The sequence below is a fragment of the Microtus ochrogaster genome, chromosome 17 (assembly GCF_000317375.1).
Source record: "Microtus ochrogaster isolate Prairie Vole_2 chromosome 17, MicOch1.0, whole genome shotgun sequence".
NCBI lineage: Eukaryota > Metazoa > Chordata > Mammalia > Rodentia > Cricetidae > Microtus > Microtus ochrogaster.
In genome coordinates this window covers 20,808,685-20,819,148 of record NC_022019.1, presented here as the reverse complement: position 1 = coordinate 20,819,148, position 10,464 = coordinate 20,808,685, and the positions used below count along the sequence as shown (strand labels likewise).

The following is a 10,464-nucleotide window of genomic DNA, read 5'->3' as shown; positions in this document are numbered from 1 at the left end:
AGGGGAGATGCATCTCTGGTGAATGAGTGTTGAAGATGGTCTAGGTCAACAAAGGCATCCAATGACACCGAAGGACAGAAGTATGTGGCCCAATCTGATAGACAGCCCCAGGGATGATTGAAGACGAAGAAGAGAGCTTGGACTTCCTGCTAACGAAGCATTTTGATATTTAAAGGGGTATTGAAAAGAATTTGGATGCCACTGTTGTTATAGCCTTGTGTCAAACAGACTTATTAAGTGAGACCATGGGCTTTTACTCTACTGCCTCCAAAGCTTTACCATACCTTTATACAACACATTACACTATCATCTGTGTACTAACAGCTACTTAATAATTCCCCAAGGACTGCCTTGCCAGGCCACATTAGCCAAGTAGCTTCTCTCAGCTGCAATAATCCTCAAATCTAAAGTCCATTTTATTTTCTTGAAATCACTAAGGGAAATTGTATGCTATTTTACCATTTGTTTGCATCAGGAGTTGGCAAGGCTTTTTTTCTGAAAAAGGATAGGAAATAGTTTATGTTTTGTGAGCCATCTGGTCTCTGTTGCAATTATCTTGGCTGTCATGAAAGCTGCCATAGATAATATGCAAATTAATGAGCCCTGCTGTGTTCCAATAGAACTATTCATGGAAACAAATCTGAATTTCATATAATTTTGATGTGTCAAAATTTAACTATTTTCATGGTTTTTCAAACATTTAAAAAATGGAAAAAAACATTCTTAGTTCAAAGGCTATGAAAACATGTAGTGACCTAGGCTTGGTCATTGAGTTATAGTTCCATGACATTGGTTTACATGTTTGTTTTATACTCTTAATCTATCCTTTTGTGTAGCAATTTTCTCCTAGATACAATGTTCCAGCAGCGTGCTCTAGGATTCCTGTTTCCCTAAGCCATCACCCATGCTGGGGTGGGTTCTGGTGATTTTGTTGCCTTTGAGTCATTGATGCTCCTGTAAGTAACCCCTCACCCATATTTCTGTAAGCACCTCCCAAACTGTTTGGCTCACCAGACTGGACAAAGGTGTTATCTCTCCTTTGGTTTGTTGTTAGATCCCCTATCGGGAATGAGCAGACATTTGTTCCCATCTCCCCAGGAATTATGTCACATGATATCCATCTATCCCTCAGTTTCAGAAGAACAGAACCAATTATTGATCACCTATGCAGGAGTTTCTCAATAAATATCTTACAGCAGAAATGGGTCAAAAACACTTGTTGAGTTTGCCACACTCAGGCTCTCTCTGTGAGTCAGAAACAGGCTGTCACTAAAAAGCGTGCACAGTAAATGGCATCTTCTGGAGTTATATAGCTCACAATAGCTGTGGCTCTTACACGTTCCTCTGACCCTGTATGGACTTTTCTTCTTCGTGTAGTAATTGGTTTGATTACTAGTTCCGTAACCCCCACTCTATCATGACAAGTTTCACGTCTTAAGTACCACTTTGGCTTCTTTTGTTGTCTAAACCTACACAAGAAAACTGAATTGATGTCTTGGCTGTGCTTCCTGGTCTGAGCTCTCTAGAAGAAATGCCACACTGAGGATGGCCCTCAACACCGATGTGGCTGTCCAGGGTACGTAAGGCCATGGGCGTCATCCCCAACACAGCAAATAGAATGCAGACATGGAATAGGAGGAACAGGAGAAGGAAGGAAAGAAGGGGTGAGAGGAAAAAGGAGGAATACTTACATAGACTTTCTGAGCCACTGCCATACGTATACCTGGTGTTTCTATTAATACTTTCAATGGCGTGAGCTGCTTCGCTGGCCACTAGCGACTAGGAGCAATAGGATAGAGATGGTGATCAATCTGCAGCTTTGAAACAGAAGGGATTGAACTTTCTAAACGAACATAATCATAATCACACTAATTGAATCCAAGTGTGTGTGGGGGAGAGGGAGAGACAGAGACACAGAGAGAGGATTTATCCAAAAATTAAATTAAAAAGAATACATTAACTTAAAAAATGCTTTTCCCTCTATGGCAATCACAACTGAGTGATTTAAAGGGGGGGAAAAAAACCTCTGCCAATACATCAAATGTTTTCCTTAATTTACATTTTAAAAACCTGACATAGCTTTTCAGGAATTAATTTATTATGTTAAATGAACTAGATATTTATAATACTGGGAGCTATCCCATTCCTAGTTAAAATTTTCACCAGACTTTAAATTCCGCTTCTCTAAAGTGCATGCATAATTTGCCTCTCACAAACTGTTGTGTGTTTGTCTAACAACTTCCAAAGGCTTGTCAAATGAAGGGGCATGCCCCTGATATGAAGCAGGCACCACTATATGTGATCCCAACCCCTAGAAATGGTTTCTGAAAGTTCTCACTTAACACTTTTCTAAAACTGGAGCTAGCATCATGATACTATCAGTTGCTGGAGGACCCAGAGGAATATCCATGGCTGTTTCGTTATGCCATTTTTTATGCAAAACAGTGGTTTTAGGAGCCAATGGGATGGACCTATGAGTGAGAAAAGGCTGTTGCCACCAAGCCTGACAACCCGAGTTTGATCTCTAGACCCAGATAGTAAAAGAAGAGAACCAACTCCTGCAAGTTGTCCTCTGAACTCCACACACGTGCTAGGGCATGTATACTTTTATGTGTGGGGGCACACCCACACACACACACACACACACATACACTAAAGGAATAAATGTAAGAAAAAGATAAAAATAAATTAGGGGGGCTAAAGAGATGGGTTGGCAGTTTAAAGCAACTGGTTTTCTTACAGAAGACCTAGGTTCAGTTCCCAGCACCCACAGGCAGCTCACAACTGTAACTCCAGCCCTAGAGGCTTCAGTGCCGTTTTCTGGCCTCTTCAAGCACTGCATGCATCTAGTGCACAGACATACATGCAGGCAAAATACCCATACACATAAAATAAAATGAAAAGTGTCCAGTGGTACTTCGTTATCTACATAATAAATTGTAGACTGCCATTTAAACACCTTCACAAGCTAACTTCATCTACTCACTGTGACCCCCCCCCCCGTAGTCCCCTGAGGATGTTCCGTGGGGAGCATCATCTCCTCTGCACAGGAGGTCTTCCCTTGCCCATAGAAATCTCTCAGTGCCTGGTTGCAATGGCGTCTGCCCCTTGATATCATTCTTATTTTTGCTTCTTAACCCGTAGTGAACATACATCCATCAAGAATGGGGCTCATTGTACCCTCTCACTGTCTTGGCATTTCAGGCAGCAGTGACTTCTGTCATTGTCGTGCTCGTAGTAATGCGGATGTGTCATCTACGAGAGCAGCTGTCTGTGACGCTATGCACCAGTTCTCTAATCATACGAAATGATCCTTAATTGCAGGGCCTACCTAATGCTTCTTTGAATGTTGACAGAATACAGAGTTCTGCCCTTAATAAGGAGTTGTGCCAATAGCAACCAAGTCAGGCAAACAGACCCATTCTACATCTTAAGCATGGTAAATATCCTTTTATTTCTCTATGCACAGTGCTAATAAATAAACTAAGAAAAATAAATGATGAACATTTCTTTAAAATGTTTCCTTTGGGAATAAAAAAAACCCATAAATATCAAGTAAGCTTTTATTTCAAACAAGCTACTTTTAAAAAATGCAAAAAAAAGTATTTGTCATAAATACTACCTACCCAGGTCGATAGACATAGCCTATCCAGGGAGATAGACATAGCCTACCCAGATAGATAGACATAACCTACCCAGGAAGATAGACATAGCCTACCCAGGTCGATAGACATAGCTTACCCAGGGAGATAGACATAGCCTACCCAGGTCAATAGACATAGCTTACCCAGGGAGATAGACATAGCCTACCCAGTGCTCTTATCTGTTAAGAGAGCCAGGGAACAAAGAGCAATAAGCATGATCTACTGAACACGGATCAGATCTTGCCCATGCCAGGGCACCTCCACTGTCTGGAAAGTACCTGGGACAAGGGCATGCCTAAGTCTAGGTATCACCCCTTGAGAGTCCTGCATCCTTTACAGAGCACCCAGGATCAAAACCAAAACGTTGGAAGAAGACAGTAGACCAGGTGGGTCTTCACTGAATGGCTCGTATTGTCCACTACATTCCAAACAGTGTTACAGTGTAAACACTGGTATGTTTTGGACAGCACCAACCCCTGGGAGTTGAAAAGGGCAGTACACAATTAGTTCTCACTGCTCGCACCCAAAAGAGTGAGGGGCTAGGAGTTAACCAAAGGCAAGCTGTCCTAGGAAATTAGTGACCACCACATAAGGCGAGTGGAAAGCTCCCTCCTGGCCTCTCCATAGTTTATCTGGCATAGGGAGGCCATTCCCTGGGAATGAAGTGCCTGTCCTCATCTTAATGGCAATTCCCAGAATTCTCTTAATGACCCAAGCTGGTTCCTGGCAGTTAGTAGAGGAAAGCACCTGCCGATTATTCCCTAATGGAAACAAAGTTTTCCTACCTTTGTGATTCTTGGACAGAATATTGTTTTGTCTCTAAAATGCTTATAATAAAAGAGTAGTGCTTACCAGCTCCTCATGGTCCCTGCTTCTGCTTCTGTTATAGGAGTAGGGAAACAGTATTTGTTGGGAGTAAGAGTGCATGCTGATGTAAGCTTTGATGTGGTTGATATTCCTTCTCAGGAAGTCAGCTACCGCCTTCACCTCCGGCTCCGACTCGGGATGAAGTCCGCAGTAGGTTTCCGAGCAGGAGAAGCTTGAGGCTCCTTCCTCTGCAGCAAAATGGTTAATGAGACCTTATTAGAAGTTGTGCGTTCTGTGCTTTGTGCTTCACCTTAAATCTCTAGTGCAGCAAGTGTGGAGAAATGGACAAGGGCAGGCTCTAAAAAGAATGCATTTCTGATGTCCAGTAAATGTCATCTGTGTTTCTTTTGAAGTCAAGTATTTACAGCAGCTTGCTAAGGCCATCCTAGGTGGGTCTCCCTTACTGCCTGGGAGCAGCCATCTTGGATTCTGGAAGCACAACCAGGAAGGTCTCAGCTGTTATTTGTTTCCAAACTTTTGATTAAACCATGAAAAATAAACCAAATTTCCTTAGTCACCATAGATGAATTTTTCTGATCGGAACAGCTTAAAAATCAGCATGATTCATAAAAAAAAGAAGAAGAAGAACCCTCAACCAGAGTGAGACAGTGGAAATAAGTTTCTAGATCTGTTTTTCAGTTAGATACATTGGTTTGACTTATACTGTGACCATGATATTTGGTACCAGAGTAAGCTTTATTAATTCATTTACAAGGTCATAATATGTGTCCCTTTGTATGGTAGCTTGCTCTGATGGCTATCCTTGGTTGTCAACTTGACTACATCTAGAATTAACTAAAACCCAGGCAGGGGGCTGGGTACACCTGTGAGGAATTTTTCTACACAATTCTTTGAAGTGGAATGTATACATATGGGCATATACATATATACACAAATATACATATTATTACACACACACATACTTTTCCCCCATTCTATCAGTTGTGTTCCTCTAGAAATCCCTGATCTCTCCTTACACCCCTAATTCACAGGAGTGGAGCCTCAGAGAGCCATATTTTACCAAGCCATGTGTCAATATTTTCAATGTGGCAGAGGATTGAAGCTCACTGTATAATTTAGGGGCTTGTCTGTAGTTCCTCACAGGGTCATGCTGTGTGGCCCAGTCTAACCTTGAACCCTGTCTTCTGCCTGCCTCATCCCAGGAGTGGTGGAATTACAGGGGTACACCATTATTCCTGGCCCACAGCCATTCTTAACTGTCACATTATAAACTATAATGTTAGGTGCAGTGGAAAGAAAGGGTGATCTTACATCTGCCTCCCCGAGAGCAGACTGTTTCCATGATCCAAGTCCATGTTCACTGAGCATCTCAGTTCATTCAAAACAAAGGATGACAAATTCCCACTGGGACGGTCATATTTTTTTATATTTTTATTATTTCTTAGCATTTTATGTTACTCGTGAAAGGATTAATTTATTAAGAAAGGTAACAGTTGACACAAAAGAAAATGTTTTAAAATGCTACAAAAATAAGCATTTTACCTATACAGTTGAAAATGAGAGGGTGTCCCCTGCCCTAGACTTTGATGTCCTGATGAAGAACATGACATGTTAAAGCAAGGTATCTGATAACTTCCTTGTTAGTCCGAGATGGTACTTTTTTAAGTTAGAAGAATTTAGAAGTATTTTTTAAATTTAAACTAGAAGAGACTTTTAAAAACCTGTTCTTGTTGAGTCGTCAGCCTTAAGTGGACCATCTATATCAATCCCTGCAAGGAACAGGAAAGAAGATGCAGGAGAGGCAGGAGAAAGAATGTAAGAGCCAGACGATGCTGAGGAGAGCTCTGAAACATGGTCTTGTGGACATGACCAAGTGGTTAGCTGGACACACTTGTACAAGATCAAACCAGCAAAAAATTCCAGCATGCATATGGCCAGAGCTCACCGGCTCTTGCTGAGGGGACATTTGCAGTTGATAGTTGCTGGGAGAAGGTTGCCATTTTCCTCTGTGGGTGTGGTCATTGTTAGGTTCCCTACCCTCTGCAGGCAGTACTAATTGGACTCAGTAAATTAAGAGGGGGAGAAAGAAAAGAAGGGGAAGGGAGGGGAAGAGGAGGTCATAACTAAGGTGGGAGAGCACATGATTAGGGCAGTTTGGGGAGAGTGAGAAAGGGTGTTGAAGGTGGATATAATCAAGACACATTGCCTATATGTGTAAGATTATCCAAGAATAAATAAAAAACCAACTAGTCCAATCTCCTTATTTAGGAGGGGCCAGCAGCACGAGGGAGCGGTTAAAGCTGTTTGCTGGCTCCGGTCAACAGTCACAACACTGCATTTACTTCCGGTGTCTGTCATCCGATTATTCCCAATTCAGACACACCTCCCTGCAATCACTGTGAATTAATTCATGGGCATCTCTCACCATGAAGCAACGCTTACCACACCAGTGTTTGGAAGCGAAGTTCCTGTTCAGGTCTGTGCCCACACATTGGTTGTTCTTGTGGACAGAACGGTTCTTTCTCCACATTCGGTTCTAAAGGAACCAGATGGGGACAGGTTATCAAGCTGGACCTTCCTGTCTCTGCCACTGTCCTCTCGCACAGCCCCATCTCCATCCAGAAACCAGATGGGGACAGGTTATCAAGCTGGACCTTCCTGTCTCTGCCGCTGTCCTCTCGCACAGCCCCGTCTCCATCCAGGTCCTAGTCACACTCATCATTCAGATTATTAGCTTGAGCCAAATAAAAAATGATGCTATCTCACGGATTTTTGACCTATACAGGTATGAAAACTCATTTGTTTCCACTAAGCTGCTCACTGGCCTTATTTAGCCCTGCTTCCTTTAAATTAATTCATGTGCAAGCTTATCTTGAATGTCTTCAAAGAAAAGCAAAATAGCTTATATCTCAGCTCAAAACTATGAACTGTGCATGTCAGTGACCTCTTTGTTCCCTCTGCACCGTGCCTTTTTGGGTTGGGATGTGTTGGCTGGTTGGTTGCTTGGTTGGTTGAGATAGGGTCTTACAATGCAACCCAAGCTGGCCTATGGAACATGATTTGGTTGAAGCTGACTTCAGACTCCCAGCGATCCTCCTGCCTCAGCTTCTCAACTGCTGGGATTACAGACATGAGTCACCACTGCAACAATGAGTTTTCGTTCTTTAGGAGTTTCTTTCTTTTTGAGATGCACAATGAAGTGTTTATTAAAAAAATAATGATACAATGTCTTGGATTTTCTTTAAAATAGGATGAGTAAACCACAAGGCAGGATACCTGAAACACCATGGGCCTTGAGCTGTGGGGTGGTTGGGATCTGTAACATTCCCCAGAAGCCCATGTCTCACAGGCTTGGCTGCCAGGCTTCAGCATTATTAGGAGGGACTGGAAGTGGATACTAGCAGGAGAAACTGAGCTCACTGCAAGGTGTGCCCTTGCAGGAGACACTTGGCTTCCCCCAGTCTCTCTGTTGGCTTCCCAGTCATCATTACAGGAGCAGTTTTGTCTCAGCATGTGCTCCCTGCCATGACTTCCTGTTACAAGCCTCATTGACTGAAGTTTCTGAAGCTCTGAATCAAAACCAACTTTTCTTCCTTCTAAGCTTTTACTCCCAGGCATTTCGTGGCAACAGAAAGTCGGCCACCGTCACTGAGGCTGTAGACGGAGGTCTAGGGGGTGTGTGTACAGTTGGTATGCAATTACATCTGTTTTTATGGATGGTTGACATTTCCCATAGTTGAATTCTTTTTTTCATAGCAAAACCTTATCACCAAGGTGCAGGATCCCATGAATAATCCGCGCTGCTTCTCTGTAGGCCCCTAACAGCTCTAGTTTGCTTCCTTTGCCTTCACCCACCGTTTTCCATGTGTAGTCATAGCCGTCCACGTTCATCACTGGCATAATGTAGAAATCCACGTGCCTCAGAAGACTGGTATACAGCTTTTCCTTCCCGTAGAACTGGGTTACCTGCACGTGAAACCAGGTGTGTTTAGTGTCTCATTTCAGCTCCTTCTAAGCCTGGCCGTAGTTTTAAATGAGTTTTCCTCTCTTCCTAAGAAGTGGTTTGACAGCTTTTGATGTGTAGATTTAATTTGCAAGAAGAGTAACGGTTTCTTTCTCTTCTTAAAAAATTATGTGGCTCATGCATTTAATCTCAGCACTCCGGAGGCAAAAGCGAGTGGATCTCGGTGAGTTTGAGGCCAGCGTGGTCTACAAGAGCTAGTCCCAGGACAGTTAGGGCAATTACACAGAGAAACCCTCTCTCAAAAAAAACCAAAAAAATATTATATCCTAGGTAAATTCATTTTCAAAGACTAATGAAACTGTGAACAAACACAACAATTGACTGTAACACAAATTGACCACTCTAACACTTGGCAATTTTTGTGTCTTAAGTCCCCCACTCTTTTATTGTTTTCAAAGGACTTGAAATTGTTCATTGGGATTTAATAATGACTATTTAACTACAGCTGCGCTTCTGTTGACTTACAGCAGATTTTGAGAATCTTCTCTTCACACCCCCTCCCTTTGCTTTTCTGCTCTTTTTCTTCCCTGTGCCTGTGAATTGCAGGTGATACTTCCCAGCCTCGCTCACACATTCCCCTGGACACAGTATCCTTGTTCACAGAGTTACTCTGCTGCCTGCCTTCATCTGCCCTCCTGTAACAGGTCTCCTGTTGGTGATCACAAATCTCCAAGTATCCGTTGTGAATACCAGTTCCTTAAGTGATTGAACTTAGGGTACTCTGGTACCATATGGGTCATCAGAGACCTGCCTATTTAACGATAGCAGAAAAAGAGAACCACCCATTTCTAAATTCTCCTTCAAACACCAAGGAAGGATGCCCTTTAAAGCCAGGAAGCTTACAACAAAGATTAAAAAACAAAACCAAACCTCAATATAGTTCAGCTCCTTTTCAAAAATCCCTAGTAACCAGAACTTCTAATCTTGTTTTAAACCAGTGATTCTCAACCCATGGGTCTCATCCCCTTTGGGGGACTGAACAACCCTTTCACCAGGGTCACCTAAGACCAGCAGAAAACACAAATATTTACATTATGACTCATAACAGTAGCAAAATTATAGCTATGAAGTAGCAATGAAAATAATTTTGTGGTTGGGGTCACCACAACATGAGAAACAGTATTAAAGGGTTGAATCATTATGAAGGTTGAGAAGCACTGCTTTAGACCCAGACTTAATTAGATGATTATCTAATAGTCCTTATTCCTGGTCATAGAATTCATCTCCAGTTTCTTTCCCTCATGTTTTGTCACATGCTTTAACATCACTGGCAGTCTCTGTGGGTTCTTGCTCTGATGTGCTGACCCTCATCATCAGGCCCTCACTCCTTCTTTGGCTCACACCCAGCCTAGAGGTACAGCATGGTCCAAGGACATCCACAGAGTTCACTCCAAAATGATGAAAAACACAGACAGGCAGGAGAACTTCAGAGAATGTTCCTTACCTGGTTAGATAACCTCACCTAGAAAGCTTTGGTCTAAAATTGTCATACTGCAGCAACATTGATACATTTTTGGTTTGGGTATTAGTTTCGAATTGTTTGATGTCTTAAACACAAGTCAGAAGATCTTGATAAGAAACAGGTTTTTCTCATTATTAACATTTACAAGTTGTTTTAAAATCCTACTTTAAAAGGATGGCTTTTAAAGGGATGGCTCAGCACCTCAGATCATATACCAGCATCTGATGCCGGCACCCACACACGTCAGGAGGCTCACAGCTACTGAAACTCTAGCCCCCAGAGGATCTGAGGTTTCTGACCTCCATGGGCACCTGCACACACGTGAATGCCCACACATATGCACACACACACAAAGCTACCCGCTTTTAATGGCTTCAGAGAAAGGAAAAGGCAGTCTTATGAGGACCTGGATAAGTTATCCAGCTCCAAGTGGTCATTCCTAAACATATATACATCTGAGTAACACTGAATGAAAATTCAACAGGTTGTATTTACAGATATATGCG

General features: G+C 42.4%; 1 protein-coding gene across 2 annotated transcripts in view; it reads right to left on the bottom strand.

The window, feature by feature from the left end:
- The window catches only part of Cpb2 (carboxypeptidase B2), a 36,049-nt gene that overhangs the window by 3,027 nt on the left and 22,558 nt on the right, over positions 1 to 10,464 (bottom strand). For both annotated transcript variants that reach the window (XM_013349279.1, XM_005355618.2), the window contains exons 7-10: positions 8,328 to 8,438; positions 6,915 to 7,008; positions 4,497 to 4,699; positions 1,692 to 1,779 (exon numbers count right to left, since the gene is read on the bottom strand). In XM_013349279.1, the coding sequence (XP_013204733.1) occupies positions 1,692 to 1,779; positions 4,497 to 4,699; positions 6,915 to 7,008; positions 8,328 to 8,438 (496 nt within the window). The remainder of the gene's footprint in view (positions 1 to 1,691; positions 1,780 to 4,496; positions 4,700 to 6,914; positions 7,009 to 8,327; positions 8,439 to 10,464) is intronic.